This window comes from Symphodus melops (genome assembly GCF_947650265.1).
Source record: "Symphodus melops genome assembly, chromosome: 16".
NCBI classification, from domain to species: Eukaryota; Metazoa; Chordata; class Actinopteri; order Labriformes; family Labridae; genus Symphodus; species Symphodus melops.
The window spans coordinates 4,997,765-5,024,551 of NC_136706.1; the positions used below are offsets into that span (position 1 = coordinate 4,997,765).

At 42.8% G+C, this 26,787-nt stretch overlaps 1 protein-coding gene across 6 annotated transcripts in view; it reads left to right on the forward strand.

Moving 5' to 3' along the window:
- The window catches only part of LOC306837134 (putative E3 ubiquitin-protein ligase HERC1), a 43,210-nt gene that overhangs the window by 4,762 nt on the left and 11,661 nt on the right, over positions 1-26,787 (forward strand). For 2 of the 6 annotated variants that reach the window (XM_079364659.1, XM_079364664.1), the window contains 53 exons: positions 556-651; positions 738-920; positions 1,736-1,948; positions 2,492-2,590; positions 2,694-2,790; positions 3,227-3,370; positions 3,488-3,615; positions 3,843-3,987; positions 4,373-4,544; positions 4,842-4,976; positions 5,333-5,498; positions 5,729-5,854; positions 6,317-6,541; positions 6,698-6,850; positions 7,035-7,167; positions 7,930-8,145; positions 8,249-8,470; positions 8,701-8,874; positions 9,032-9,146; positions 9,345-9,462; positions 9,656-9,857; positions 9,951-10,251; positions 10,349-10,397; positions 10,679-10,724; positions 11,122-11,375; positions 11,868-12,065; positions 12,232-12,352; positions 12,467-12,707; positions 12,793-12,959; positions 13,098-13,250; positions 13,345-13,442; positions 13,561-13,656; positions 14,147-14,314; positions 14,443-14,682; positions 14,779-14,862; positions 14,978-15,203; positions 15,554-15,842; positions 16,178-16,881; positions 17,249-17,462; positions 18,056-18,225; positions 18,899-18,982; positions 19,956-20,142; positions 20,237-20,406; positions 21,691-21,899; positions 21,997-22,256; positions 22,379-22,431; positions 22,529-22,726; positions 23,465-23,630; positions 23,721-23,970; positions 24,762-24,990; positions 25,070-25,347; positions 26,087-26,214; positions 26,423-26,550. In XM_079364659.1, the coding sequence (XP_079220785.1) occupies positions 556-651; positions 738-920; positions 1,736-1,948; positions 2,492-2,590; positions 2,694-2,790; positions 3,227-3,370; positions 3,488-3,615; positions 3,843-3,987; positions 4,373-4,544; positions 4,842-4,976; positions 5,333-5,498; positions 5,729-5,854; positions 6,317-6,541; positions 6,698-6,850; positions 7,035-7,167; positions 7,930-8,145; positions 8,249-8,470; positions 8,701-8,874; positions 9,032-9,146; positions 9,345-9,462; positions 9,656-9,857; positions 9,951-10,251; positions 10,349-10,397; positions 10,679-10,724; positions 11,122-11,375; positions 11,868-12,065; positions 12,232-12,352; positions 12,467-12,707; positions 12,793-12,959; positions 13,098-13,250; positions 13,345-13,442; positions 13,561-13,656; positions 14,147-14,314; positions 14,443-14,682; positions 14,779-14,862; positions 14,978-15,203; positions 15,554-15,842; positions 16,178-16,881; positions 17,249-17,462; positions 18,056-18,225; positions 18,899-18,982; positions 19,956-20,142; positions 20,237-20,406; positions 21,691-21,899; positions 21,997-22,256; positions 22,379-22,431; positions 22,529-22,726; positions 23,465-23,630; positions 23,721-23,970; positions 24,762-24,990; positions 25,070-25,347; positions 26,087-26,214; positions 26,423-26,550 (9,421 nt within the window). The remainder of the gene's footprint in view (positions 1-555; positions 652-737; positions 921-1,735; positions 1,949-2,491; positions 2,591-2,693; positions 2,791-3,226; positions 3,371-3,487; positions 3,616-3,842; positions 3,988-4,372; positions 4,545-4,841; positions 4,977-5,332; positions 5,499-5,728; positions 5,855-6,316; positions 6,542-6,697; positions 6,851-7,034; positions 7,168-7,929; positions 8,146-8,248; positions 8,471-8,700; positions 8,875-9,031; positions 9,147-9,344; positions 9,463-9,655; positions 9,858-9,950; positions 10,252-10,348; positions 10,398-10,678; positions 10,725-11,121; positions 11,376-11,867; positions 12,066-12,231; positions 12,353-12,466; positions 12,708-12,792; positions 12,960-13,097; positions 13,251-13,344; positions 13,443-13,560; positions 13,657-14,146; positions 14,315-14,442; positions 14,683-14,778; positions 14,863-14,977; positions 15,204-15,553; positions 15,843-16,177; positions 16,882-17,248; positions 17,463-18,055; positions 18,226-18,898; positions 18,983-19,955; positions 20,143-20,236; positions 20,407-21,690; positions 21,900-21,996; positions 22,257-22,378; positions 22,432-22,528; positions 22,727-23,464; positions 23,631-23,720; positions 23,971-24,761; positions 24,991-25,069; positions 25,348-26,086; positions 26,215-26,422; positions 26,551-26,787) is intronic. The other 4 variants (XM_079364660.1, XM_079364663.1, XM_079364662.1 and 1 more) reach the window with 4 other exon arrangements.

Genomic DNA, 26,787 nt, shown 5'->3' on the forward strand with positions numbered 1-26,787 from the left:
TATTTCTATGCTTTGCAGTGGTTAATTCATTAGTTATAAGAGGCAACCGACATAAAACATGGATGAACATTCTGATGAATCAAGCCCATTGTCTGCATAGCAGGAAAATGGCTCCCTCCTGCAGACTCTCCTGTTCATTTGTACGCACTCAGTTGAAGCTCAGGGTGATGCGTTCGTGTGCAGATAGGGATTATGATTGAGTCAGTCTTCTTGCTGTCTCTTGATATGCATGTTGAGTCATCCTTCAGCAGGCTAATCGGCCTCACCAACACTTCGACTTTACAACCAGGGATGTTTGTTGCCAACAAGACACTCTGTCATAAGCATTAGGAAGCCTCTGAAGTTCACACTACTTGAAACACTGTACGTTCTGCATCTAAGGACTGTGACGTCAAAGGTTTTACCAGTTTGCTTCCCCTCTAAGGGGAAAGGCTTTTTATTTCTCTGCGTCTGGTTTCGAAAGATGAAAATGAAAATAAAAAAGTGAGGAGATGTGAACATTCACAGGTTATAGTACCAACAGACACTGTATTAAACTTAGATGTTTATTTCCAGGGTTTCCGAGGGGACTCCGTCAACACTCAGGTGCTAAAAAAGGATGCTGATGGACTTTGTCGACTCTCCCAGGCAGCTCTCTGCCTGTTTGAGGAGGTAAGGAAGTTTTCAGTCATACGCTGGAACACATTGACTCTAAGAGAGAACTGAATTAACCGACTCTCCTCCTCCTTTCATCACAGATTTGTAACCTTGCGTCCTACTGCCTGTGCTCCTGCAGCACAGACGCATCTTCTGCGGGTACAAAGAGCGACACAGTGATGGTGTACGTGTGGGGCAGCAACAGCAGCCACCAGCTGGCAGAGGGAACTCTGGAGAAAATCCTGCTGCCCAAGCTGACCCAGGGCTTCAGTGACGCTCAGATGGTAAAGCTTCACAGGAGGATGGGACGAAAACATTCTGTCCTCTTTTCATGTTTACTCCTATTCACACAGTACTCGTTGTCACATGTACGGTTTAGAATATAGAAATGACGAAAGAGCTTATAGACAATAAACTGAACATACATACATTTGAATATTTTATTCATTTTCTGCACATCCTTCACTCATGTCTACTCTTTTAAGACTTTTCATGTACATGTATCATCTTTTTTTCATAAAGTTCTTAAGTTCATTTTAGAGTTAGTTATTTTGTTCCTGCAAAAACATTATAATCTCATCTGCCCCTTTGTATCATTCAGACTCACAAAGTCAGCCTCTAAATGTCATAATCCTTTTACAACAAGTTGTTTTTTGCTGGTTATAATATAGGTCACTTTTGTCCATGATAGCTTTTTAGCTTTCATTTGAATGTCACAAAATAATTGAGACATTATGATTATAACATAAAGTGTACATGCAAAAAGATCAAGATGCAAATTTGATTGAGTCTTTAGCTGTGTCCCGTTCCAGCGGCCGCAGCCTTCATGGGCTGCATTTGAAGACCGAATGAGTCACACTGGCTCGACCAGTGCGGTCTCATTTCGGCGGCTCCTTCAAATGCGGCCGAGAAATGTCGCCTTGTTTTCCTCCGGATTCCACGTTTGGATCCCTTTCAGCCTGCCCTTTCCAAGATTCATTATCTCCAAACATTTATGGGCTGTAAATGAACCCTATTTATAAACACAAACATGTTTCCTTAATCCAAGTAGGATGTATTCTTAGTGACCTTTCCTTTTTCTCCTTCTCCCTTCTTTTAGATTGAAGCAGGCCAGTACTGTACCTTCTCAGTGTCTGCAGATGGTTCGGTGAAGGCCTGTGGAAAAGGGAGCTATGGTCGTCTGGGCCTGGGCGACTCCAACAACCAGTCCATGCCCAAGAAGCTGGTGCTGGAGCCACACAGGAACATGAAGAAAGTGTCCTCCTCTAAGGGCTCTGATGGCCACACTCTGGCTATAACTGTAGAGGGCGAGGTAAGAGGACATGTATAATATACTGTATGTTAAACTCTGCCATCATACAATATATGACACATCAGAGTTTAACATTAACATTTGACAGTTCCTCCTCCTGCACTGTAACGCTTTATAATAACAAAAAGCCTGTGGAGTGCCAATTAGATTTTAGACTCCACATATAGAGAGAACGAGTGACCAGCGGTGGGCAGCGAGACTCGAGAGATGAGGGTTTCACATCACAACTTTCCCCCTAGGCTGAGAGCTAAACTACCGTACTGTTGCTACTAAGAGTGCAAACTCCATAAAGCGAAAACAGATGATACTAAAAGAGCTACACAGCTGCACAGACGCTGCATGTTAGAATAATCACACAGAAGAACAGTTCATATTTAGCTACCGCTGTGCCTCATGTTCAGTATATCCATTTTCCATGTTGTTCCATGAATGTTTTTGTCATGATTATTTATCTCCACCCCTAGAAAAGACATCTCTGTAAATATCAGTGAGATTATCATTTACAAATATATCCGTTTAAAAGCTCAAAATCGTTTCTTTCAGGTGTTCAGCTGGGGTGATGGTGAATACGGGAAACTGGGCCATGGCAACAGTGCTACACAAAAATACCCCAAAATCATACAAGGGCCGCTGCTTGGAAAGGTAAGGATGCAAAACCCCCCCTCAAAAAAAACAAACATCTGCTGAGGAGAAATTCAGTCCTTTAGTGCAAACATTTCATATGTTGTTATTATTTCCCTGCCAGGCTGTTGTTTGTGTGTCTGCTGGATACAGACACAGTGCTGCTGTGACCAATGATGGAGAGCTCTACACGTGGGGAGAGGGAGACTTTGGCAGACTCGGTACATGCTTCATTTCTTCACTCTATTTGCTTATATGTCTTAACCATACTCTCTGATATGTTAGCTACAGCACTCTGTTGTTCTGTGTCAGGTTGTCCAATTATTCAAGAGTTTGATGCGTACAGAAAAATCTAAAAAAATTCATTTAACATCAAATAAAGAATTGTAGAAATACTTGATATCAAAATGGACAAAAGCTTAAAAGAAGCTTACTTGTATTTTTAACTTAAAGTTGCAATGCATTGCTGGAGTTCCTTTGCAAATTTTCATTATTAAAAATAAGAACATAACTAACATTGTGTGCCTAGGACCTCTATATGTGTTAACGTGAGATAGAAACTGGTAACGATATTGATGTCATTTTATTTGCCTTCATATCCAAGCTTGTTTTTCTGGTACCGTTCCAACACCAGTTGTGTGTGTCTCCTGTGAGCAGGTCACAGTGACAGTCAGAGTCGAAACGTGCCGACACTAGTTAAGGACATCAGTGGTGTGGGTCAGGTGGCCTGTGGCAGCTCTCACACCATCGCTGTGGCGCAGGATGGACGCACTGTGTGGTCCTTCGGTGGAGGGGACAATGGTATGTCCTGTTCTTGTTCCACTTGAAGGACAGTATCATGAAGGTGTTAATTGTGGTCGATCACGGCAGAAATGTCTTGAGCCAGTGTGAACTTCTTCCTGCTGTATTCACTCGAAGGTAAACTCGGCCATGGAGACACCAACCGAGTGTATCGGCCCAAGGTGGTAGAGGCCCTGCATGGATTCATCATCAGGAAAGTGTGCGCGGGCAGCCAGTCATCTTTGGCTCTTACCTCTGCAGGACAGGTGAGATGACTGTACACAGGAAAAGATTTCCAATGTACAAAATATCAGACCATATCTCACCTGCTCTTAATGAAAAGCCTTTATTCCGAAAATGACTCCTGTCTCTTTAACAGTCGGTCTTAATTATGAGTTAGCATCTCTTCACATCCAAAATACAAAGATGGAGAAAGACCAAAGGGGAGATAGAAGTGCTTTGTAATAATTTGTGTTTCCTCTTGATCATTTAGGTGTTTGCGTGGGGCTGTGGCTCATGTTTAGGATGTGGATCCTCTGAGACAACCTCGCTGAGACCCAGGTTTATAGAAGACCTGAGTATCACCAAGATCATTGATATCTCATGTGGAGACAGCCACTGTCTGGCCCTGTCCCATGGTAAGAGACCTTTATGAAAACAATGACAAGGACAAACACAAAAAAGAGATGTGTGAAACAAGAGTGACAAGGATTTAAAAATGTGTCGTTTATTGTCTTCATTTATCTAAAAATGACATAAAAATTGAATGAAAAAAATTAAGTAGGATGAATGGTAATTATGAAAGATTACAACTCCTGGTTTTTGTCAAGTTTGGCTTTGTTTTTGTTGTCACTTTTATTAGATTTTTGGGAGGGATAGATTGTAAATGCTTCTCCAAATAAGATAATTTATAATATGAACATAAATCAGTGCGGTGTACATGATTTTGATTGTTTCATTTGTTGGACATGTTAATTGTAATTGTTCCCTGACTACGCTGTACACTTGTCCTCCTTTTCCCAGAGAATGAAGTTTATGCCTGGGGGAACAACACCATGGGTCAGTGCGGACAGGGCCACACCTCAACACCAATCACCAAACCTAAGAAAGTGCTTGGTTTAGAAGGGGTGTCCATCCAGCAAATCACAGCTGGCACTTCTCACAGCCTGGCTTGGACTGCCGTTCCCACCGACAGGTCTGGATTCATTTGATTTCTGAAATCTACATTTAACTAATTAACTCTCACAATCTTAGCTTTTTTTCTGTGTTTATTCGTTTTGTAGAAGATTTACTTTTCCTCTATGCTATAAAACAAATTTGATTTCACAAAATGAATCACAGCGGCAGTTCTGTCTCCTAAGTGTTCAGCATTGTCCTTTCTTGCTGATCTGTTCTTTTCTCTGCTGTTAAATCTCTGGATCTGTCTTTCTAGTTCTGACACACTCATGCTGGCAAAGCTCTTTTGAAGTGACTTTGCATTTTTTTTTTCCAGGCAACTGGTGGCATGGCACAGGCCCTTTTGTGTTGACTTGGAAGAGAGCACATTCACCTACCTGCGCAACTTCCTGGAGAGTTACTGCGATGGGATTGGGAACGACACACCTCCTGCTCCATTCTTATCCAAAGGGTATGCTGTTAAAGGGACACTCCATATGATGTGGGGCTGTACATCACTACCTGTGGTTTGATTGTATAACCTGTAACAGAGAGCTGTATGCAGTTATTTCTCTAACTTTACCCCTTTTTGTAAAATCAAATGCAAACACATTTTTTCTGTTGTGGGAATCTTTGCTGCCAATTCTGATCAAAAATAGGTGTGTGTGTATATATATATATATATATATATATATTATTTTATTATTATTATTTTTTTAATCCTACTGCATTGTCACCCACAAGGTGAAACATGTACATCCACACTTTCTCTTCTTGCCATTTCTTCTCTTCACTGACATCCTTGTACACTCTGTATGTCCTCCTCAGGGACCACCATCAGTTTCTCTTGCTGTGCATGAAGCTGCTGTCCATCCACCTGTCCTTGGCCCACGCTGGAGGCACTGGTGCCATGGTTTTAGGGGCTCAGGGCCGACCTCTCAGAAACCTGCTCTTCAGACTCATTGATACCAATATGCCAGACTCCATACAGCAGGTAAACGAGCAGCCTGTCTCTGATCACACGTTCTTCTTAATGAGCCTGCTATGACACATTTATTTTGTTCCTACACCAGCTGACTCCAAATTCCCAAAACCGCACCACTAAACTGTGGTCTGAAAAATGTTGTTTGAGCTTTTATGTGCTTATCGTGAAGTATTTATTGCCTCTGCATTTCTTTGTTGTTTTTTTCCCCCCATCATCCTGACATTTCTGTTCCTCTTCAGGCGGTTCTGAACACATTGTCCATCGGTGCGTCCCTACTGCTGCCTCCACTGAGAGAAAGAACAGAACTGCTCCTCTCCCTCCTTCCTCAGGGCCCGCAGAGCTTAAATGTCCTCTCCAAAGGACAGGTATGCAGAGTTCTGATTGGCTGTTTTTAAAGCAGAGTATGTGTTTTATTGCAGTATTGCTGATTTTTTGTACCAGTGTTGGTGGTTTGGCTCAAATGTGCCTCCTTGACTCAGGAATGTGGCTTTTATAGGAGAGGTTTGGGTAAATACAGGACACTCTTACATGATTACATTCGAACTGCTGTAATAAAAGGCTGGTTTTCTGCTTTGGCTGCTTGATTGTCCTCATTTAAACTCAGACTACGATGCTGATAGTTGGCTAGAAAAGAAATGGATTGAGCTTACAAACACGGTGTCGACTTGAAGCGTTGCTAGGCAATATGAGTTGAAGACTGCTTGAATGCTGTGAAAAAATGGTGTGAAATAATTGCTCCTCCTCAGCAGATATTTTTTTATGTCTCCCATCTGAACGATGAAGTACTGGACCATTCACTCCTCTGTATTTCTCTCTGTCTTTTACAGCGTCTCCAATTGGACATGGTCCTCAGCAGCCTTCAGGATCAGAGCCATGTAGCTTCTCTTCTTGGTTATAGTAATTTCGGAGAGGTGACAGCACTCGGACCCCCTCTGACACCCGCTATGTCTGTCAGGGCAGCCTCCACGTCCAGCTCTGTTGAGGCCTACGACCCTCTGCACTTAGCAGAAGTGCTGCTCAGGACTCTGCTGCTCAGTATTGGCTTTTACACGGTATGGAAATGAGGAGCATATGTAACCATGGATTAATCTCATTTCAACTTGTATCACATTATTCTCTTTGTCTAAACAATTGTGGTGCATGTTGTTGAGTGATAGTGATTTTCCTCCACATCCACGTGATTACCTTTTTTCTGTACACTCATACAGGAGCGAGCGTTCGGGGAATTGGAAAAAAACAGTGACAAGCAGCTCACAAGTGATAACCAGGGACAGACTGATCCTCCCTCTCACTTCCACCAGCTGTTGTCTGGACTTCAAAAACACCTGCTGGCATATTGCTACATCCACAGTAGCACTGAGGTACACTATACAATCAGCTTTTTATCATTTAGGATTTGGCTTTGTACCAACAAACAAATCTAAGAGGAAAGCAGCCCAGATGTTTTTGAAGCAAACATAAGACTCCTGTGATGACGTCACATGTATTTAGGTTGAACGTTTGAGTCACGTTGTTGCGTTATTGTTCACATTGTTTGTTCTGTAGGATGACAGCAGTGTAACGCTGCTTCGGGAGCATCTTAACCTGCTGCTTCCCTGTGCTGCTGAAACACTCAGGAGATCCACCAAACTGTTGAAAGACAGCTCCCTGGATAAACAAATAATCAAGAAACTGCACAGTAAGAAATTAGTTTTTAGCTTTCGATGAAGCAGACTGAAATAAACAATGACGTCTCTGTACGACAAAAACAATGGGATCCATCAGCGACAAAACTGCTTTCTAGCTTTTAAAATGCTGAGGGGTAGATGTCAGACAAGGTGATTAACAGCACACTGCTGAGTCAGCCTTTTTATAAAATCTCACATACTTAAGATTTGTTGAGATTTGCCAGTCACAGACATTTAGAATAATAAAAAAGATTTCTCATCAGGACACATATACATACAAACAGTTGTACAGGACAAGGCCAGCAAAGAGTTAAGACTTTGTCCATAGAGATCATCAAATGCAACATAAACCATTCTCACAGGAAGAATTGGGCTTTTTCTTAAAGGTGCAAAGGGACTCGGCAGATCTAATGGAGTTTAGTAGTTTGTTCCACCACCGGGGGGCGACAGAGGAGATGAGTCTAGTTAGAGACTTAGGGCCCTGTTGTATACTGTAGGTTATAGCGTAGTGGGTGGGAGGGAATTAAAACCAGGATGAGACGGTTTAGCTAAGGAGGAGACTTTTTGTCGCTGTTTTGTAAGCATGCAGCGGGGTTTTAAATTTGATGCAAGCAGTAACTGGAGGTCATAATAAAAAAAATCACAGTGGAAAAGGTGTTCCTTTTTTAATTGTTTTTACTCAAGTGCTTCTGTATCTTATATCTATCTGTATTTCTCAGTTATTTTTCTCAGTCCCTCTTACCCCCCCTCTCTTGTCTTCACTCTTTTCCCAGTGGTGTTGTACAACTCGGTTGCTGGCAGCCTGCTGTGCCAGGTCATGTACTCCTTGCTGCTGCTGCCCCTGGCCACAGTTCAACCTCTCCTGAGCCATTTACTGGCCTTGCTGGAGCACCTTAATGATTTCAACAGGCTGCTGCCAGAGACAGGCCTCCTGGAGGAACAAGAGCTGAGCGTGGAGGCCGAGAAAACCTCTTCAGGTTCTGGAAATGGTAATCAACCTTGCTCCCTTATCTTTTAGATATTTTCTTGTAACAGGAATAGCTGCTCAAAGAATGCAGTAATTCCTCAATGACTTGGGGGTTGTACTTTCAGATAAGAATGAAGAAAACACATGCGTTGGACAACAGTCCCAAGAGGAGGAGTGTAAATGGGTCTGGCTGTTGGACCTGGAGAGGTCTGTGGCGTTGGCAGTTGGCCGCTGCCTCGGTGGTATGCTTCAAGGCCCTCCGACCTCCCTTCAGGAGAAAATATCTGAGTTCTGGCTATCAAATGTCCTCCTCAGGAATGGCCTGGAGACAGAATACGAACAACTGGGTAGGAATTCAGAATGCTTTTATATTTACCACTATTTTGCTGCAACACTATTTTGCTGAATAATGCTGCAACAATGTTGTTCTGTTTTGAGCACATGTTCCTTCAGCTTAAAACAGTTTTTTTCTGCTCAGCAAGTAATACAAATATTTGTCTTTGTCTTGATATAGTGTGTATTTTCTTTTTTTGCTTTTTCACTTGTATTTTGTCCCATGTGATGCTCTGTTCTGCAGACTCTAGCATGGCATGGCTTACTGAGGCAGTGCTTCTGGGCAGTACTGATGTCAGGCTGGCAGAGCTCAGTCTGAATGAGGAAACCAGGACTTTGCTGGAACTTGCACTGGGGTCCTCGAGAGGAGCAGCAGGGTGCCTGTGGCAGAACATAGAGGAGTATGCACACAGCAAAGGTCAGTGACTTGTGTATTTTCACTTTTGGACATATGTATCCATTAATCCAAATGAGAAAAACAAATCATTGAGAATCTTAACACTGAATCTTTCATTCAACAATACACCAGAGATTCACTTCTAATTGTGTTGTGTGTTGTTTTGTTGGGAGAGCAGAGTGGGAGAGTGAAGGCTCTTCTGCAGACACTTTGCTGCAGACTGTTTGTCGCTGCAGTCTGGCAGCTCTTCTGAAACACACTGGGCTGCAGAATGAGGCCTGCTGGCAGGACAGGTCAGTCACTCAAAAGCTTCTATCGACTACACTGTTTGATTTGACTACATACTCGCATCCTAAATGGGACTTTATGTGTTGCGACTTTAATTTAGGGCTCAATGATGTGAATTAAACAGTAACTGTGTGGAAGATTTCATCTGCAGTGCAGAAGGAAGCTAATTATCCTCTTTATTTATCCTCTCTGCTCTGAGACAGATATGAGCCCAGTGAGACGCTTTTAGACCTCTACGAAACTGTTTATAAAATCAGAAGCACTCTGTTGGCCTATAAAAACTCTCCAAAGATGTCCCAGGTGCAGACTGCTGCAAAACAGGTACTATTACTCAAACAGCTTCACTTAATGGCACAATCAAATACATTCAATGCAGCAATTTATGACAAAGTCAAACAATTTTCATAGAGGCATGACTTTACATGTATATCTTTCCACTTTATTAAAAAGGACGTCATTTGATTATTAATGATGAGAAGGAATGTGTGTATCTAACAGATTCCTTGAATTGCAGGCTGCTCAATCTCCAGAGAGTCCTGAAGCAGATCGCCAGGAGCCCAGCACCTCAGCGGAGCAGGCAGGGAAGGCTCATGAGCAGCAGTCAAGAGGTCAGTGCAGTCGGGAGGTGCAGGTGCCCCCGACACCAACGGCAAACCACAACCAGGAAGACATAGCAGAGGAGGACACATTTGGCAACAGTCGTATGTACCTGTCAGGTTAGAATTGGACATCTGTATTCATGTCCCCCCCCTTTAGGAATGTTAAATTCTCTTCTATAAAACACATCTCTCTGTGTTTGGACTCTGCAGAAGTTCTGGAATCATTCATGGCCACACGGGAGGCCATGCAGGTCCAGCAGAGTGTGACGGTGTACGAGTCCTTTGGCACCTCCGCCCTCCCAAGCAGCATGGAGAGTCCGATCAGCCCAGAGAGGGAGCTGGATCCCAAGCAGCAGTGGGAGAAACAGAGGGAGTCCGAGGAAAGCATGTCTTTCTCTGCAGCCTGCCACCTGGTGGTGTCTCGCTGTCTCTTCCTGCTGCTTGCCGTTCGGCCTGCATGGATGGAGCCCAGCGAAAGAGAGAACAGCAAGGATATGAAGAGTGGAGCCAGGTGGGAATAAAACTTCTGAAGCATTTGTTTTCTTTTGGGCTGCTGTAATATCTTAAAGCTGTTTGTGTAATGACTGTCCAAATCATCCCACTTTTAGGAAATCAACAACAGAATCCTTCATGATGTCAAATGACGGACGTAAACAGGTAAATGCCTTCTACGAGATTCGATCACGAAACGTCTGAAAATGTGAAATTGACGACCGTTGCAATCTTTGTGCACATATTGGAGTGTCTGTGTTTTGTTTGTCTGCTCATCAGTACATTCTTGTCTGCTCTTTCTTTTACAAAAACTGACAAAAGTTTCGATGTACTCGTGGCGTTGTGAGGGATATGTGTGAATTAGCAACTCGGGTAGATTTTTGGGGGCAGGCTGTGCATGTCTGAAAACAGCTTCTCGTAAAAAAAACTGTCTTTGTTTTTTTTAGTCTGACCTTACAAAAAACTCCCTTGGATCCTCCAAGACCAAAATGGGTAAGTGACAATGCTTTTTTTTTTTTTTTAGCAAAAAAATACACATTTTATAAATTGGATTTATTTGTATTGTTTTCTTCTTTCATTGTTTAGCGTTGGCTATTTGATGCTGAAATGCTCCCATAGTTTGGAGGGAATATATGTCTTTGGATTAGTATAAAAGAGTCTTGGTGCTGAAATCTCAGTTTCATTATCTGACCCGTCTGCATTTTTCCAGACGATCATGACAGTGCTTATAGGTTTACTTTTGTTTTTATCATTCAAGTGAGAAAAATCACACCAACCATTTTTCAAAATTTAAAGAAAAGCAGAATGTTCTGTAAGATGTGTTTGGAATGTAATATAGTATAAATGACACACACTGCTTTCCTTTCTTCTCTTGTTCCCTCTGTTTCAGGCTTACCTCTGTGCTCTCTTGGCATCATGAAAGACGCCTGGGATCGCCTGCGACAGTGTATCAGCCCGTCCGCCTCTATGCCCCACTGTGGCAACAACACTTTGCCTATTCTTAACCAGGCGTTCCACTTTGCCTGTGGAAGCCTGAGCAATCTGTCCCCACCCTCATCTACACTGCCTGCTGGACAGACGTGTAGTCACGCAGATCCCAAGGCCATTACATCGGCTATACTTCAGCAGCAACACAGGGCGGAGGTAGTGTTTCTGTTCCACTATAAGCACATTGTTAACGAAGACTGTGGAAACATCTGCATCTATTTGTTCCTTTTTAAATGTCAATATCAAATATCAATATGACTCCTCATGGTGGCCCTCATGATATAAATCAAGGCAACGTGAACAGAGTTTTATAGGCAAAGAAGAAAGCTGGATCATGTTGGATGGTGGGGAATGAAGTTAATAGATACGACGGTACGAGAGGGGAAACTCTCATAAAACATAATCACTTACTGTGAATAATAAGAATCCTCCACTTTACCTTTTCATGGGCAATGTATATTCTTTTAATCAGATATTGTGGCGTATCATATGATTGACTTGCAGGATATATATTTTGAATCGCTGTGTTGTGATATCGTAATATTCTGCCACGTATCACATATGGTATAGAATATTGTATCTTATTGTATAGCACTATTTACCCTCCCTTACCACACCCAAGGGACACTAACTATTCTCTTTCATCAGTTGCGGCTGGAGGCCTTGTGTCAGATGTCGTCCTTCCTGCTGAAGATGGAGGAAAAGAGCAGCGGGTTCACCGTCTCCTCTCAGCTTCCTGCATTGTTGCAGTCTGTGCAGCTTCAGTTCCTCTCTGGATGCTTTGCTCTGGGAACAAAAATCATTAGCTCTCACTCTGGTGCTAATTATGAGATGCAACATTATATGGTAAGCTTACTAATAATGCTGTCACAATCATTGTCGGCAAGGATTGCAAGACTGAATAAATATTTGATTCAAGCTGGGGGAAAAAACTGTGTTCAATTATGAAGTTTTTTCTATGTGAACATGTTGTTTCATGACTAACTGTCCAATCCTCTTCGTCACAATCTAGTCTGGAACACAATCAGCGTCAGTGGATACTCAAACCGAACTACAATCTGCAGCCCACATCTTCTACCAACAGGTGGTGCGTGTGCTCAAACAGAGGGTTGTGCTCGAAAGAGAAAATCCAGGTTCGCTCAGCGGTGTTTCACGTGTTTAACGTTCTTTTGAGCTGCCTTGTACCATACCACTCTGTGCTTGTATTTCTCTTTGAAGAGTTAAGATTTTCTCTGTATTCTACCCAGGTTCATGCCAGCATCTCCTCCTAGCCACAATGTTTGCACTAAATTTCAGCTACCAGCCAGTGGACCTGGTGCTGGTCATCAAATGTGGCATCCTGGAAATCCTCTCCACATTGACAAACAACAGCTGTGCACTGATGAACCAGGGCTGGTTTGCAGCCTCAACATCTGGATCCATGCTCTTGAGTGGGGCTGTTAGATTAGCTTGCGCCCGCCTGCTTCAGATATTGACAGTGGCTGCAAGGTGATTGTGCATAAATTCTGTTGTTTGAATTATAACTAAATCTACCATGTTTTTATTTGTGTTTAAAATTGCCATGTGATTGCAGCTCCTGTGAAGATTTGCTGCCTTTAGATGTCTCCCATGCTCTGATGGAAGTGATGTGTGAGCAGCTCCACAACTTCCAGTATACTTTCCACCAACAGCAGAAAGCAGAGAGAGGAACAGCCGAGGCATCAGATCTGGACTGCGGAAGCAAGAGCACAAATCTACATGGTATGACAATTGAAATGTTTTTTTTGTTTTTGTTTTTTGTTTTCGAAGTCGAGTGTGAAGAAGTAATCGCAGAAAAAAATAAATCTGTTCTATTTCAGCACAAGTGAGCTCATGATTAATTCATCTTGTTTGTTTCAGGAGTGGACGGCAGCAAAGTGATTGAATCTCAGCTGGCTGATTTCTTGGTGTTCTTGAGGCGTGTATTGTCATTAAGAGTTATGACAAGACTTTCTACTTTTGTCAAATGGGTTGATCCCCTCATGGCCATAATTTCACACAAGTGCACTTTAGGTAAGACGTGTTTTTTTGCATTTACAGTCAGAGGTAGCTTTCTTATTGTTAGCAGGGCAGAACATTTGTTTCACCTCCACTGTCCTCTCTTCAGGATCACCATGCTTCCAGAACCTTCGTACGAAACTTTTGGCCTTCCACGTTTTAGAGAGACTGTTACCTGCTTGTTCTGAGCCCGCTCAAATTCAACAGGTATGATGCAAATAAATGCAAGCCAAGTGGCCCAGATAAAAATCAGATCAAACTGTGGTTAGACTTCAGAGTATTTGAAACTTAATAATTTTGTTTTCTGTACTTTTTTCTTTTACAGATTGTTAAACAACTTTTTCAGCTTTCGTCTGTTTACATGTGGAAGGAACCACTAACAGAAAGAAGCAACGAGGAGACCACTGAAAAAGATAAGGGGGTAATAATGCAGTTTTACATACATCTATTATGTACTTATAAATCTCTTTTTTTTTCTCCGACTGACACCCACCCTGGGCCTATTGTTAGAACCCAGAAAATCTGTGTTTTTCTCCCATTTTAAAATGGTGAATGGATTCAGTTATCCAGGACTCAAAATAGTGGATTTAGGAACAAGTGAAACTCACTCCTGGCAGTAACAAAGCTGAATCAGCAGGACTACTTAATAGAGCAGATGGGCCTGTTCTCTATGGCAGGGGCTGGACGAGAGAAAATATCAACAAACTTGATCAACAAAGAGCACAAGTATAAAACAGAAAAATACAGGATAATGTGAAAACTGTCTAATACTGTAAAAATTTTGAAGTTCCCCACTGGTGATCAATGAAGGATTGGCTGAGAAATGGGTCATTTATTGAGATTAGCATTGTTTTTAAAGTTGAACATTGTTGATCATTATCACTTTCTTCTGCTTCACTTTTGTTTTGCAGAATCATGGCAGCTATGACGAATGTATTCCTATTGGAGATTTTTCCTTTGACCCACACAAGCTGATCTGCTGTTCTCTGGAGAGTGGGAACATCCTGTCTCATGGCTCAGGAGGGAAAGGTTACGGACTGGCAACCACGGCTATCACATCTGGCTGTTTCATTTGGAAGGTGAGGACCAGTATTTACATGAAGACGCTTGTGTGGTTCTGATTTAGTTCTTGCCCTACGCTTTTGAAAGACAGAACCTTTAACAGTGATGACATCTGACAGCCTGATATCATCTCACTTCGCCTTAGTTCTATATAACCAAAGAAAACCGAGGAAACGAGGGCACATGTCTGGGTGTTTCCCGTTGGCCGGTCAGAGATCACAACCACCACACCACCACTGACATGTGGCTGTATCGGGCCTACAGCGGCAACTTGTACCATGGAGGCGAGCTGGTCCGCACACTTCCTTCTTTCACACAGGGAGACACCATCACCTGCATCCTGGACATGGAGGCTCACACTATTTCATTTGCAAAGAATGACAAGGTGTGGCCAAATATTGACAACAAATACTCAGTCATCTTATGCTTTTGTTTGTTGAATGTTTCTTATAATCACTGTGTGTTTGTGGTTTTCTGTTAGGAGCCAAAGTTGGCATTTGAAGGTGTGGTTGCCTCTGAACTCTACCCCTGTGTGCTGTTCTACAGCAGTAATCCTGGAGAGAAGGTACTTGATGTAATATGTGAAGCAAACTGATCATTTTTTTCCTGAAAATGACATGATAGTTGCTTTGGAAAACATTTTATAGCATAAGAAGGTTGTGCTGCTGTATTTCCCACAGGTGGCGCTGCGGGACCTCCAAATGCGAGGCATGCCCAGTAATCTGCTTCCCGGGGAGCCTCTCTGCAGCCCTCGGACCACAGTGCTGCTGGAGTCAACAGTGCAGCTCCTCCGTCGGCTCCACCAGCATGAACAATGGGCTTCACACATCAACGAGTACATCCACACACACCTGGAGCTCATCGGTCCCCTGCTGAAAGAGGACGACTTTGGATCTTTCAGTCCAGGTCAGACAGTTTTCACAGCTTGTAGCCTGGAAGGGCATTTAGGGAAAATATACGACTTCCATTTGCCCCACATTTTCTCAAATTCTTCTTTCTGAAGTCTTTGAAGAGATTTGATTTGTTTTAATGTAAAGATTTCACAAACTGTACGACACTGCACCCGTTTTCTGTAGATGGTGTGTCTGCCTCAAGACAATTTACTTTTTTGTGTGTGATTGCCTCCTTGTGTATTATTGGTCACACCCTTAATTAGGACCCAGATACAGTTGACAGGTGCGATGTGTATCTTCTAATACCCTTGTTATTGCTTATTATTATTCATAATGTACTCTTTGTCTCACATTTTCCTAAAGGTGCCAGTCCCTCGCACTTTGAGAAAGAAGAAAAGGAGACAGATGTTACCAGTGAAGACTCAGGAGAGATAGCGGCTCCTCGTCGATCCCTGTCGGATGCCAGGCTGGCTGCTCTTTGCATGGACGTGTGGCCGGTCCTGGCTCTGATTGGAGGAGTGGACAATGGTCTCCGGGCTGGAGGCCTTTGCCGGCACAAACCCAGTGGGCGACGCGCTGTCCTGCTGGGTGTCCTGAAAGAAGGAAGCACCCTGGCCAAGCTTCAGTGGGAAGAGGCAGATGTCTCTGTCAGGTATTAAAATAGCATTCTCATAAATTCACTATTTTCTGTAAGACTTTCTTTGAAGGCATTTCTCTAATGATCATTTACATCCATTAAACAACTCTTTTATTTTTCTTGTCTTGGTCCTTTCAGCATGTTTTTGACTGTATAATTATTTCTGTTAGTGTTTCTTTTTTCTTCTTTGTCTAACATTTTAATTTATTTTCATCATTTAACCTCCTGATCTTACTTTCTTCTTGCTTCCTCCTCTTCATTCTTAAAAACCATTAATCCCTGTTGAATCCGTCCTGGTGTCACTCCATGCTGTATCTGTGGGTTCTTCCCATCCTTCCCAATAACTAAAGCTCCATGAATTCTTGGTCACCCAGTGACACGCCAATCCTCTCTCTGGAGCCCTGCGATGTATCCTGCTGTAACGTTACCCAGCTCGGAGGCCTCAAACCGAAGGTATTGTTAGATCTGATTTATTTGATGGGGCTGCTGGAGGAGCAGGGATGGGTGGGTGCAAATCCTGCCCCGAAGAGAAAACATTCCGAGGAGAACACGAAGGAAAGTGAGATGGCTGAAGACATGACTGAGGACGATGAGAGGAAGAATGTTGATACAGACCCTTCCTCATCACAGACCCTTGACCAGCAGGAGTTGACTTCTCTAACCCGCACAAACTCCAAATTGGATGCCTTTGCCCTCGAAATGAGAGCTGTGAGAGTCTCATACCTCCTCATTGGAGCTTTGAAAACCCTGACTGTCATCTTCAGTTGTGAGAGACTCTCGGATTTGCTCCTGGTGTCTAAACATGAAACCCCCAACCCAGCAACGAGTCCCCTGACCAGCCCGAACCCGGACCAGGCCAAAGCTAGCTGCAAACAGTGGGACGAGAGCGCCGAGCTGAGGTCGGTGCTGCAGTATGTGGTTCAGAGCATGGTGAAGTGGGCGGTCAGGCCGTGTCCCATCAAACAGAGCGTGTCCCTCACAGACCTGGAGAGGGCCCAGGTCATGATCTACAAAGGAGCCATCAACAGAATGCAGGAGGACAAAGAACACAAAGGTATCAACACGCATGGATCATAGATTTGTAATTATTTTTAGCTGTTTTTGTTTTAAAGCAAAATCACATTGACTTGGATTTGTCAAATCTTAAATTTCAACCTTAAACAGCCTTGAAAATCTTTTGACTTTTGCAGTGATGGCCTTAAGAGTGAAGGGTCCACACACAAAATTAGCAAATAAAGTTCCTGCTGACAGTCAGCCTTTGCAGCTCTAATTGATTAACAAAAAGTGAAAGCACGAACGTTGGACGTCTGACAGACTTACGACAGCTTTATTTTTGTATCGAGGATTAAAATGAACACTTAAGTATCACATTAATTATGAACTGGGTGATCTGACTCTTCCTCTCTGTCTTCTCCGTGCAGAATCTGGCCATCACCCGTCCTCTCAGCCAGTTTCCAAGTCCTCTAGCTCTGTGTCGTTGTACAGTGCGGGATCAGAGGGCACTGCCATCTTTGGCCAATCAAACAGAGCCTCTGCCTCTTCCTCTAACACTGACTTAGCATCCTCTCTGCCGGCACACCTGCAGGCGGACACCCTGGATAGTTTCAACCCTTTTTTTCCCATCAGCCTCCTCCAGTGAGTATAGATCATTTTAACTGTGTTTATTTTTTTCTTTCGGAAGGAATAAAACACAGTTTCTCTGGGTTTTGTTGTGATGTTGTTGATTACTACAGACCTGTATCTTTTGGCAGCAACAGCTATTCCGAAGTCGAGGGAATGGGTGAGTTAGGATGTACAGAAATAAGAGTGTGAGGATTCTGCCTGCACTGTCTTTAACCTTAGCCGCGGCTCTGCCTGCTTGTTCTCCTCCTAACACAACCAGCCGAATGTTGTGTCAGCGATATTCCTGCTTCAGAAGCCAAACAAACCGCTTCAGTGCTGCAGAATCAAAAAAGAAATCTTTCTGGGGAGTTTTGATTAAAAACTCTCAATATTCCACCTTTTATAATGAACACCAGAAATAAGCATGTGATAAGAGGGTACGTTATTGGTTGATTGTGGTTTCCAGTCATCTCCAAGTGAAACATCCCGATATAAAATCCCAATATAAAAAAGCTCATTGTTAGTCTTTCAGCTACCTTTTATATTTGCAATATTCGGTCAGAATTGAAAAGTTCTTAAATCTAGTTCTGTGTTACTACTGCATACTGTATGTTCACTCCTTCCAGGCATATGGTCTTAACTCGGTTCCCTACGCTTACTGGCCTGGTTAGCACCACCCCCGTGCTGCACCCCTGCTTCAGCCTGGCCAGCTCTGCTTCTTGTGACGCCTTCACAGAGCAGCAGACTAGCTTCATGGAACCAGGCCCCTGCAGCACACAGGCCAGGAGCAGCCTGGGTAAGAATGAGCGCAGTGACTTTTATGGGGGGAAAGCTGTCACACGTCAGTGTCTAGGAAAGATCATTTCTATCTTAATCAAATGATGGATACACTTGGATTATAATTGCAGCCTATAAGTATATAAAGAAAAACTCTTTCCCCATTCAGACTTCATGTTCTAACGTGCTAATAATGCAGTCTTTTAATGAAATCAGAGAGATGGGTCTGTGTCTTGCATGTTCAGCTGTGTATCACAACCAAGCTGCTGATCAAAACAGCATGTGTTTTGCCCTGCTTTTTAAAAACAGACAGTAATTGAACAATCAAACACACGCATGACACAGTTTGTGCACTCACATGCTTGAATGGCACCATTTGTTCATCATCAGTTATTTTTGTTTCAAACTGTTTTTTAAGTTTTCAATCATAGGAAACATTCTGATTTTCAGGGTTAGTTGGTTGGTAGGGTCAAACATTTATCCAGTTTTTAAATTTAGAATAACACTTTTATGATTATAACACATTTAGTTGAGCATACATATAGGGAAAACAAAGATAAAACAATAGTTTATTCAACAAATGCAGTGCAGTCAACGTAGATGTTTAAAACATTTAAAGAGGGAGATGTGAGCTTGTTTCAGTTTTCTGTTGTTTTTTTTTTTTGTGTACTTTTACTTTTCTCCTCAACCAGAACGGACACAAATGTTTGTCACCAGTCGGTTGCTAGAAATGGGATTCACTATGAGACATATCTACTGGGCCATGGAGGCAGCAGGTACTGCTTTGTGTTTTTGCTTTCTAGGCTTTCTATTTCAAACATCTGTCCTTCACCGTGTGCTGCAGCCTTTTTATAGTTTTTGTGTCTGAATCTTAAAAAAAAAAAAAAAAAAAAGTATTATTCTATCTCATAGGTAGACATGTCTTTTTACAGTTGCTTTTTTAATGAACATTATACAAGTTATTTGTGTTGTTTATCCCCCCTGTAAACAATCTCTACTTCAGGGTTTAATATAACGACCCCCCCCACCACCACCACCACCACCACACACACCCACACACACCCCCGGGTGACATGGATCAAATAACAACATAAATGGCAATGAGACAATAACGCTCGGCCATGGCATGTAACAAGGAGTGAGTGTGCATGATGGAGAGAATGAGGTCAATCTAAAACAAACAAAAAAATGACATCTAGAGAAACAATCAAACAATGCTGATGAAATGTAGAGATGTTTGATAACTTTGATTCTGATGTCGGCCTACAAATCCTGACCATGTGTTATTATATCCTTGTCACTAGAGGGGCTCTGAGGAACAATGTCCTTTAATCCATAGTTGTCTTTTTCTCCCAGTTTCTCATTAAAGATAAAATATTATCAATCAAGCCTTTACATGTTTGGGCTCAAATTTCAACTGCAGTTGAGTGGTAAAAGAGAGCAGATTCTTATAATTTCTTCACACATGGGATGGAACTTTTTACAACACGTTATTAAATAATACTCTGGAATGGGTCAGTATCACTTTTGTAACATGATTCAATTTCAGGCTTTCTTTCACTTATTATTTGTGTCACTTACCTTCCTCACACACTGCGTTTAATTGAAGCAGGTGTGCAAACTCAGACAACTCACAGACGTTAAATCATCTGATGGGGGTGTCTAACAAGAATTATTATTGCAGCGCTCCGTGATCCACCTTCTCCGTTTGAACTCTGACAGTCCACCTTCCTTGTGGTCCCTTCCTAGACGTAGCAGGTGACCTGGACTCTCAAACCATCGAGGTGCTGGCCAGCTGGATGTTAGAGCACCCGCTGACTGAGGAGCAGCAGACGGCTGAGTCAGCTCGACCGGAGCGTGTCCCCGACACCCCCTCACCAGATGGGCCAGAGACTGTACAATGCCCTGAGCGATCCACCAGCCAACCCAGCGAAAGGTCAGACACAGAAACATCTCCTGACATCTTGGTGTTATCACTCTAATCATATACATCTTTAAAATCACACGATTGATGTTGTTTTGTTTTAAAGTTTGCTACCAGGGCTCGACTGGATCGAGAGGGAGAACTTCTTGGATGTCCACCTCACCAGGAACAGACCCCCCCCCGCACGCCGGCGACGCTTAGGCCCGACACAGAGGACCTCCTTCCGAAGGCCAGGTCAGAGACGCAGCATTGAAGTAGATCAAGCAACACAAATAGGCAAGGCTTGTTTCTAGGGATGGAAATCCCAAGATACCTAAAAACACATTTTATTGCAATCATATCTGCAATTTTCTCAGTATTATTATCATATTATGCAGTGTTGACCTGTTTTCAACGGTTTATTTTGTCCCTTAAGGAACACCTTTAAAACATTCAGTTTTCAGACGGTCATCAGCAAATGGAATTACATACTAGGAAATAATAATGGAGACATTAAATCATCGGTTTTAACAGTCGTCCTTCCATTTTGACTTAGAAAAATATTTTGAATATTCTATAACTTAAATATTTTGTTGGTATGTGTGACACAACTCAGATATTTCCTGTGGTGTTTGATCATGTCCATGTGTTGATACAGTAATGCCCACACATACTGACACATCCTGTCTTCATCTCCTCTGATCTACAAACAAGCAAGCTCAATGACCCTCATGATGGCATAATATGTAAACGCTGACATGTGGCTCTGTTGAAGTCATCTGGGGTCAAGACATGTGCAGAATGGATCTGACTGGTGAAGCCACAGAACTAATGCCAGATCCCTTCCGTTTAACGTACCGATCAATGAGCAGAGATGCCTCGGGTCTGCCCAGATTGTTGGGTTTGTTAGACAAAGACGTTCGTGTGCACGGAAAGTCGAACGCTTCTTTGTTACATGTCCCCTCGTCGCTCGTCACCTACTCTGCTAATCCAGTAAGGAACGCTACAGGAGCTGAATTCTTAACAGAGCTATCAAGTTCACTTCAGATTCCCATTTCACAACTGGCCGAGGACTACAGCTGCTCCTTTTATTGTAAAAAGGGACTATCCACGAAATAATAAACTTAAAGACTAAAGTAAACAATCATGATGTTATGTGCACTCTTTTCACTTCAAATACCAAATTATAAACTGAGGTTGGAGGAAAAACTAAACACCTGGACATTAACCAGAGTGATAATAACTCATGATCGCAACACATTCTGGGTTTCAGAAAACTTTATTTGATTCGTTTTTGATTTTAAAGTTTGCCTCATGTCCTGCCTCGTAGCATGGACTGTTTTTTTTTCTCTTTTGGCTTCACTGTAAGGGAGATGTTGTTTTTGTGTATTTCCATGCAAATATCAGCATGCTATGCTTTAGCGACTTTGGTTTCAAGTCTTCTGACTGAAATCTTTCGTCGATCTGTCATGTAACTCATCATAACGACCTTCTCTAAAATGTTTCTCTGGTTAATTAAAAACAAACGTAGCAGTAGTAATATTCTCAATTTCATTAAAAGCATCCTTTTTTTCTTTTTAGACCTGCCATCACCCAACCTACTCCCGCAGCTCTACCAGCAGCACACATCTGTCAGTGATTGGCCAGAGCAGGTGGAGTTTCATCCCTTTTCTGCAGAGGAGGAGTCAGAACTGGGCTACATGGACGACCCGTACCATGAAGAAAGCTACGAGGACTTGCTCACGCCTTCGTTTTTCAGCTTGGAGAGAGACACACTGCAGATAGTGGAGGTTAAAAAAAACACACACAGTCATCATCAACACGGCTGCATGACAAGAATTTACAAGAATTGTAGAGATGCCTTTTCTTCTTCCTTCCTTTGTTTAGGCTGGAGAAGAACACAGCCAGATGGTGAAGTGTGAGCTCTGCAACACCCTCACCCTGCAGTTCAACAATCACATAAAGCGTCGTCACCCAGGTTGTGGTCAGAGCGCTGCACGTAAAGGTTACGACAGCACTGGCTCGTACGTGGACGTCTGGTTTAAAGGGGAGTGTGGCTCCAACTTCCCCTTCTACCTCCTGTGCAACACCTGCAGGGAAAAGTATCTGGCTGCAAACCTGAGCGACCCGAACTCTAAAAACGAAAGGTACAGTCGATTTTTAAGAAAAAATATTCTGTTCAGCACACTTGATTTAAAATCCAATAACAGTGTCTCAAGACAGTGAATGTTCTTATACAAAACTGCTTATCCACCTTTTTTTGCCATAGAATTAAGGGTCTCACGTCTGATTTGGTTGGCCACTTGGACAGCACTTCTGATGGTAGGAAAGAAGATTTTAACCCTATAAGGGTACAAATGAATGAGTTGAGGGTTTTACAATGAGATATATGAAATTACTTTTTTCTTTCTTCGCTTAGATGATTGGGAGATTAGCCACCAAGACGAGTGTGACACAGACAAACTGACAGGACTCGAGGACTTTGGTCTTTTGCTGCGACCACTGGGACTGACTGAAAAGAAGCTGGTGCCAGACCCAATCCCCTTCACTGAGCCGGATCCTCTTGGAGCTCTGGTTTACCGCACCGATGACCCGAGGAGGGCAGTAGCTCCCAAAGGTTTTTTTTTAATTTATTTTTTTAATATAATTTCCCCTAGCTAGTTTTGTTCTAAGACCGATGTCAGGGCTCTGGTTAAGTTCACCCAGCCCCTGGCAGCAGTTGCTGGCATTACAATCTACTATATAGAATAAATGAGTCTGTTGTCTCTTTTGCTCAGGGTTAATTTTCATCTGTTTCATAGCCAGCTAAACTCCTCTTCTTTTTTTCCAACCTTTCTATTTCCTGCAGCTATATCTTGACTCTATGAATAAATGTGACATAAAACTAACCACCTTTTAGTTTGACTACCCACTGTTCTTTTCACACGTTTGAATATTAAATCACTCCAGGTCATTAGAGTTGCACTGGGTGGTTTAGTTTAGTTTAATCTCACTGTCCTGTTTTTCATGTTGACGTGAATGTTTCTGTCACTTTATTTCTTCTGAAAGATTTTGTCTACTCGTAACACACTCCCACATTCCCTCTGTGCTTGTTGGCAGCAGCAGATCCCTGCTGCAGCCAGACGTACTGCAGCAGAGTGACTCATCACTCGTTTATCATAGCTGGGGATCTGAAGCACAACAACTCGTACACTTACAGTGGTCCCAATTTTTTGGAATTCTTGCATACTCCACCCAGATCGACTGTCAATGGAAGCCAGGCTGTAAAAATTGAAGTTTAAGGAGACATTTCAGGGACTTTTTGCAATGGTTAATTGCATTAGAAGGCCTTTCATTTTAGTTTTTTCATTACCAGGGAATGCACTTGTTGAGCAGAAGGCCTCCCTAAACCTCGGACAGCAAGCTGTATCACTGAGGGACTCTCATGACAGACTGAAAGCTTTGAGAAGAGTCACCTCCACAGCCCAGATTCTGCTGGCTTACAGCATGGTGATGAGAGCTCTATCTCAGACCGCCTCTAGGTATGATCTCCCAGCATACAGCCCTTATGGATAGATGTCTTTCAGCCATTTATCACATCTCAAAGATTCTGCTTTTCTCTTCCTCTGCAGTGCATCTGTGTGCAGCCAGTCAAACGGACTGGAGTCGTTGGGTCTGGCAGATATCCGTATCCTGGTCCGCTTGATGACTCTAGCAGCAGGAGGTAGAGCTCACACCTGTATGGACAGACAGCCAGGTGTGAAGGGGTTGAACACAGAGAGAAACAACTCCACCTGCCTCAGCTTCCTGTCCTCTGCCATCGGCAGCGTGGTGTCCCACAGCGCCGCAGCGTACAGACAGCTGGTGGAGATATGCACTCAGGTCAGATTTCTTTGATCTTTCCCTTCATTCTAAGAGCTCTATTTTAAAATTATTACCTAAATGCACATAACAAAAAATAATTGCTGCTTGTTTGTTTCTATTTAAATTACTACTCAATCCTCTTTATGAGGTACTTTAGCCGAAGAGTAACAAACTATTATGAAGATTGTTTTTTTTTTTTTTTTTTAATGTGGTGTTTAATGTCGGAACGTGTTGCCACAGGGTGTCCAATGATTTACAGCACACTATTGACAGCCTATGTTTTTGTTTTTCTCAGTGAATGATCCGTTTGACCGTTGACAGACAGCAGAATAAGAAAAGATGACTTTACACATGTGCAGGACAACGACACAGCTCTGTCTACAGGGGGCGCCAAAGTCGACGCAAACCTACAAACCAAAATTTCAAAAAATTAAAAACAAACACGAGTTAATCACACTTTTAAATTTTAATATATAAATAATGTAGACATTTTTCTGATTTAATTTCTATTTGATAGGTTTACGTTTTACTTGTTGGGATTTATAAGTAGGTGAACAGGTAGACAACTTGGGTGAGATTTAATCACGTTCTCTGTTATTTCAAAGCTTACTAAACAAAAAAAACAAGTTTATTTATTTAGGTTTATTAAAAATCCAAACTCAGCCACTCTGATAACACATTATAGTAGTTAGCATGTACTGATCCAGCTTTTAAAAGTTCATATGTTCATAAGTTCAAATGTGAACAGTTTTGAAAGCCATTAAAGGGAAAAGTTCTACATGAAAATCCTTTGAATGTTTCTGCTGCAGGACTTAATGGCAGCAGCTACAGGAGTGAACATTGGAGCCATCAGTGACCCGCAGCAGAGAGGCTATCTGAACTTCAGTCTAACATCTGCAGCTCAAGGAGTGCAGCATCAGAAGGACTTCATCGAGCAGACTCCTCCAACATTCCTGGTCACACAGAGTCTCGTGTCCCTGCTCACTGAGAAGGGTGTTCACTGCTACAGCTCAGACAGGACAGAGCACGAGGCTAACGGTGAGAGAGGAGTCTTTATTGATACATGTTTGAAATCTTATTTTGAAGTCATCTCTGAAATTGTGTCTGTTTGACCTAGATGCAGCAAATCAGGGGGTCCCTTCTTCGTCCTTGCCTCCTTCCCCTCTCCCCCACCTGAGCTCCAGAGTGGGCCCTCTGGAGCTGGCTAATGCTCTGGCAGCGTGTGTTCTGTCTGCCAGGCTGACCAATAAGCACCGTCAGTGGGCAGCGCAGCAGCTGGTGCAGGCCTTGGCAGCCACAGGGCGGGACAGTCCTAATCGGCCCCAAACATACAGTGACCTGGCAGGTGATCTGCGCAAATGTCCCCTAAAGAGGCTGGAAGGACACTACAACAAGGTGAAGGACTTCAAATGGTTTGTCAGGAACTTTTTCACCAGACAGTTTTTCCTTTGTTCTTACATCGGGATGAGATGGTTTTTTGTGTTTGTTTTTCATAAAAGTGCAATTTGTGCAATATGCAATCTGTAGAGAATTTTAGGAGGACTGCCCGTGACATCCTTCTGACCTGGCTTTGGACTCTCCCTGTCAGTCTGGAGGGTGGGAGGGGGAGGGGGGGGGGGGGTCTACTGAGGCAAATCATGAAGTATCATGGCAAGGAGAAGGTGGACTAAACAGCAGTTTGCAATATGACACTATTTAGGGAATATTAGCCTTTATATCAATGCTCATGAAGTTCAACAAAATCACAATATCAACAAAAGAGTGGAGAAGAACAAACTGGAGAACAGTAGAAATAATGCAGAATTTTAATAAGGTGCAACGAGATTGCGACAGTTGTGTGCATACAATTTACTATTGTGCACGATTTTGCAGTGAATTACCATGACCCCCTCCCACCCGCTCGATGTGAGTTCTCCTGATTATATCCTGCTGCGCTCTCATTTCAGCTCACTCGGACTTCATGTGGGAAAAAAAGGGTGTTCACAGTCTAACATGCAGCTGTTTGTTTTTTTCTTTTTGTGAGAAACCGAAATCCGAGCCACTGACACAGATCAATATTAGCAGGGACAGTTCTGTCATCTCTGCACATATAATGAGTGGAAAAATCAAAGAAAGTTGTTTCTGCTCTGCTTAGGTGACCAGCTGTTCCTGGAACAGTGATCACAGTTTGCTGGCTACATGCTCCCAGGACAAAGTGGTGCAACTGTGGAGCATCAGCCAGAGTGCTGTGGAGTTACAGACCACCTTCTCCTGCATCACCAGGTATTATCTGTGTATCAGTGAGACTTTAACTGTGTCACACACATGCTATTGTTATAGACTGTATTGCTGTACCATTTTACACTGTTTGTTGCGATAACCTTCGAGTAGTTTAGTAACCAACTGTCAAATCTTGATCTACAGATGACATGCTATGGTGTCGAAGAGTTGGTGATAGTTAAAGTTATTGTCTCGCTGTTCCTCTCTCCAGTAAGGTGGACAGATCGAGCAGCGAACGGTCCAGTAGATGTTCCCACACGTCTCCCGTCTACTGGAGTACAGGCGGTCACTTTTTGGCAGCTCCAGAGAACAAACACATCAACATCATGAACATCAGGGGTAAGTCCAGGCTTCTGTTCTTAAGAAGCCTGCTGTAGTTTTCAGAACCCCAACCCTCAGAGCTAAACTTGCTCGGCAATGTTTTTAAATAAAAGTGAAGTTCAAATATTATTGTCAACGTTTTTACTCACCAGCCCTTTAAAGTCACAATGGCCACAAGGGTCTAAAAATAGTTTCTCAGTGTGCGGTTACACATTGCGTTACGTCGTTGCACACACACAGCCACACAGCTTTACA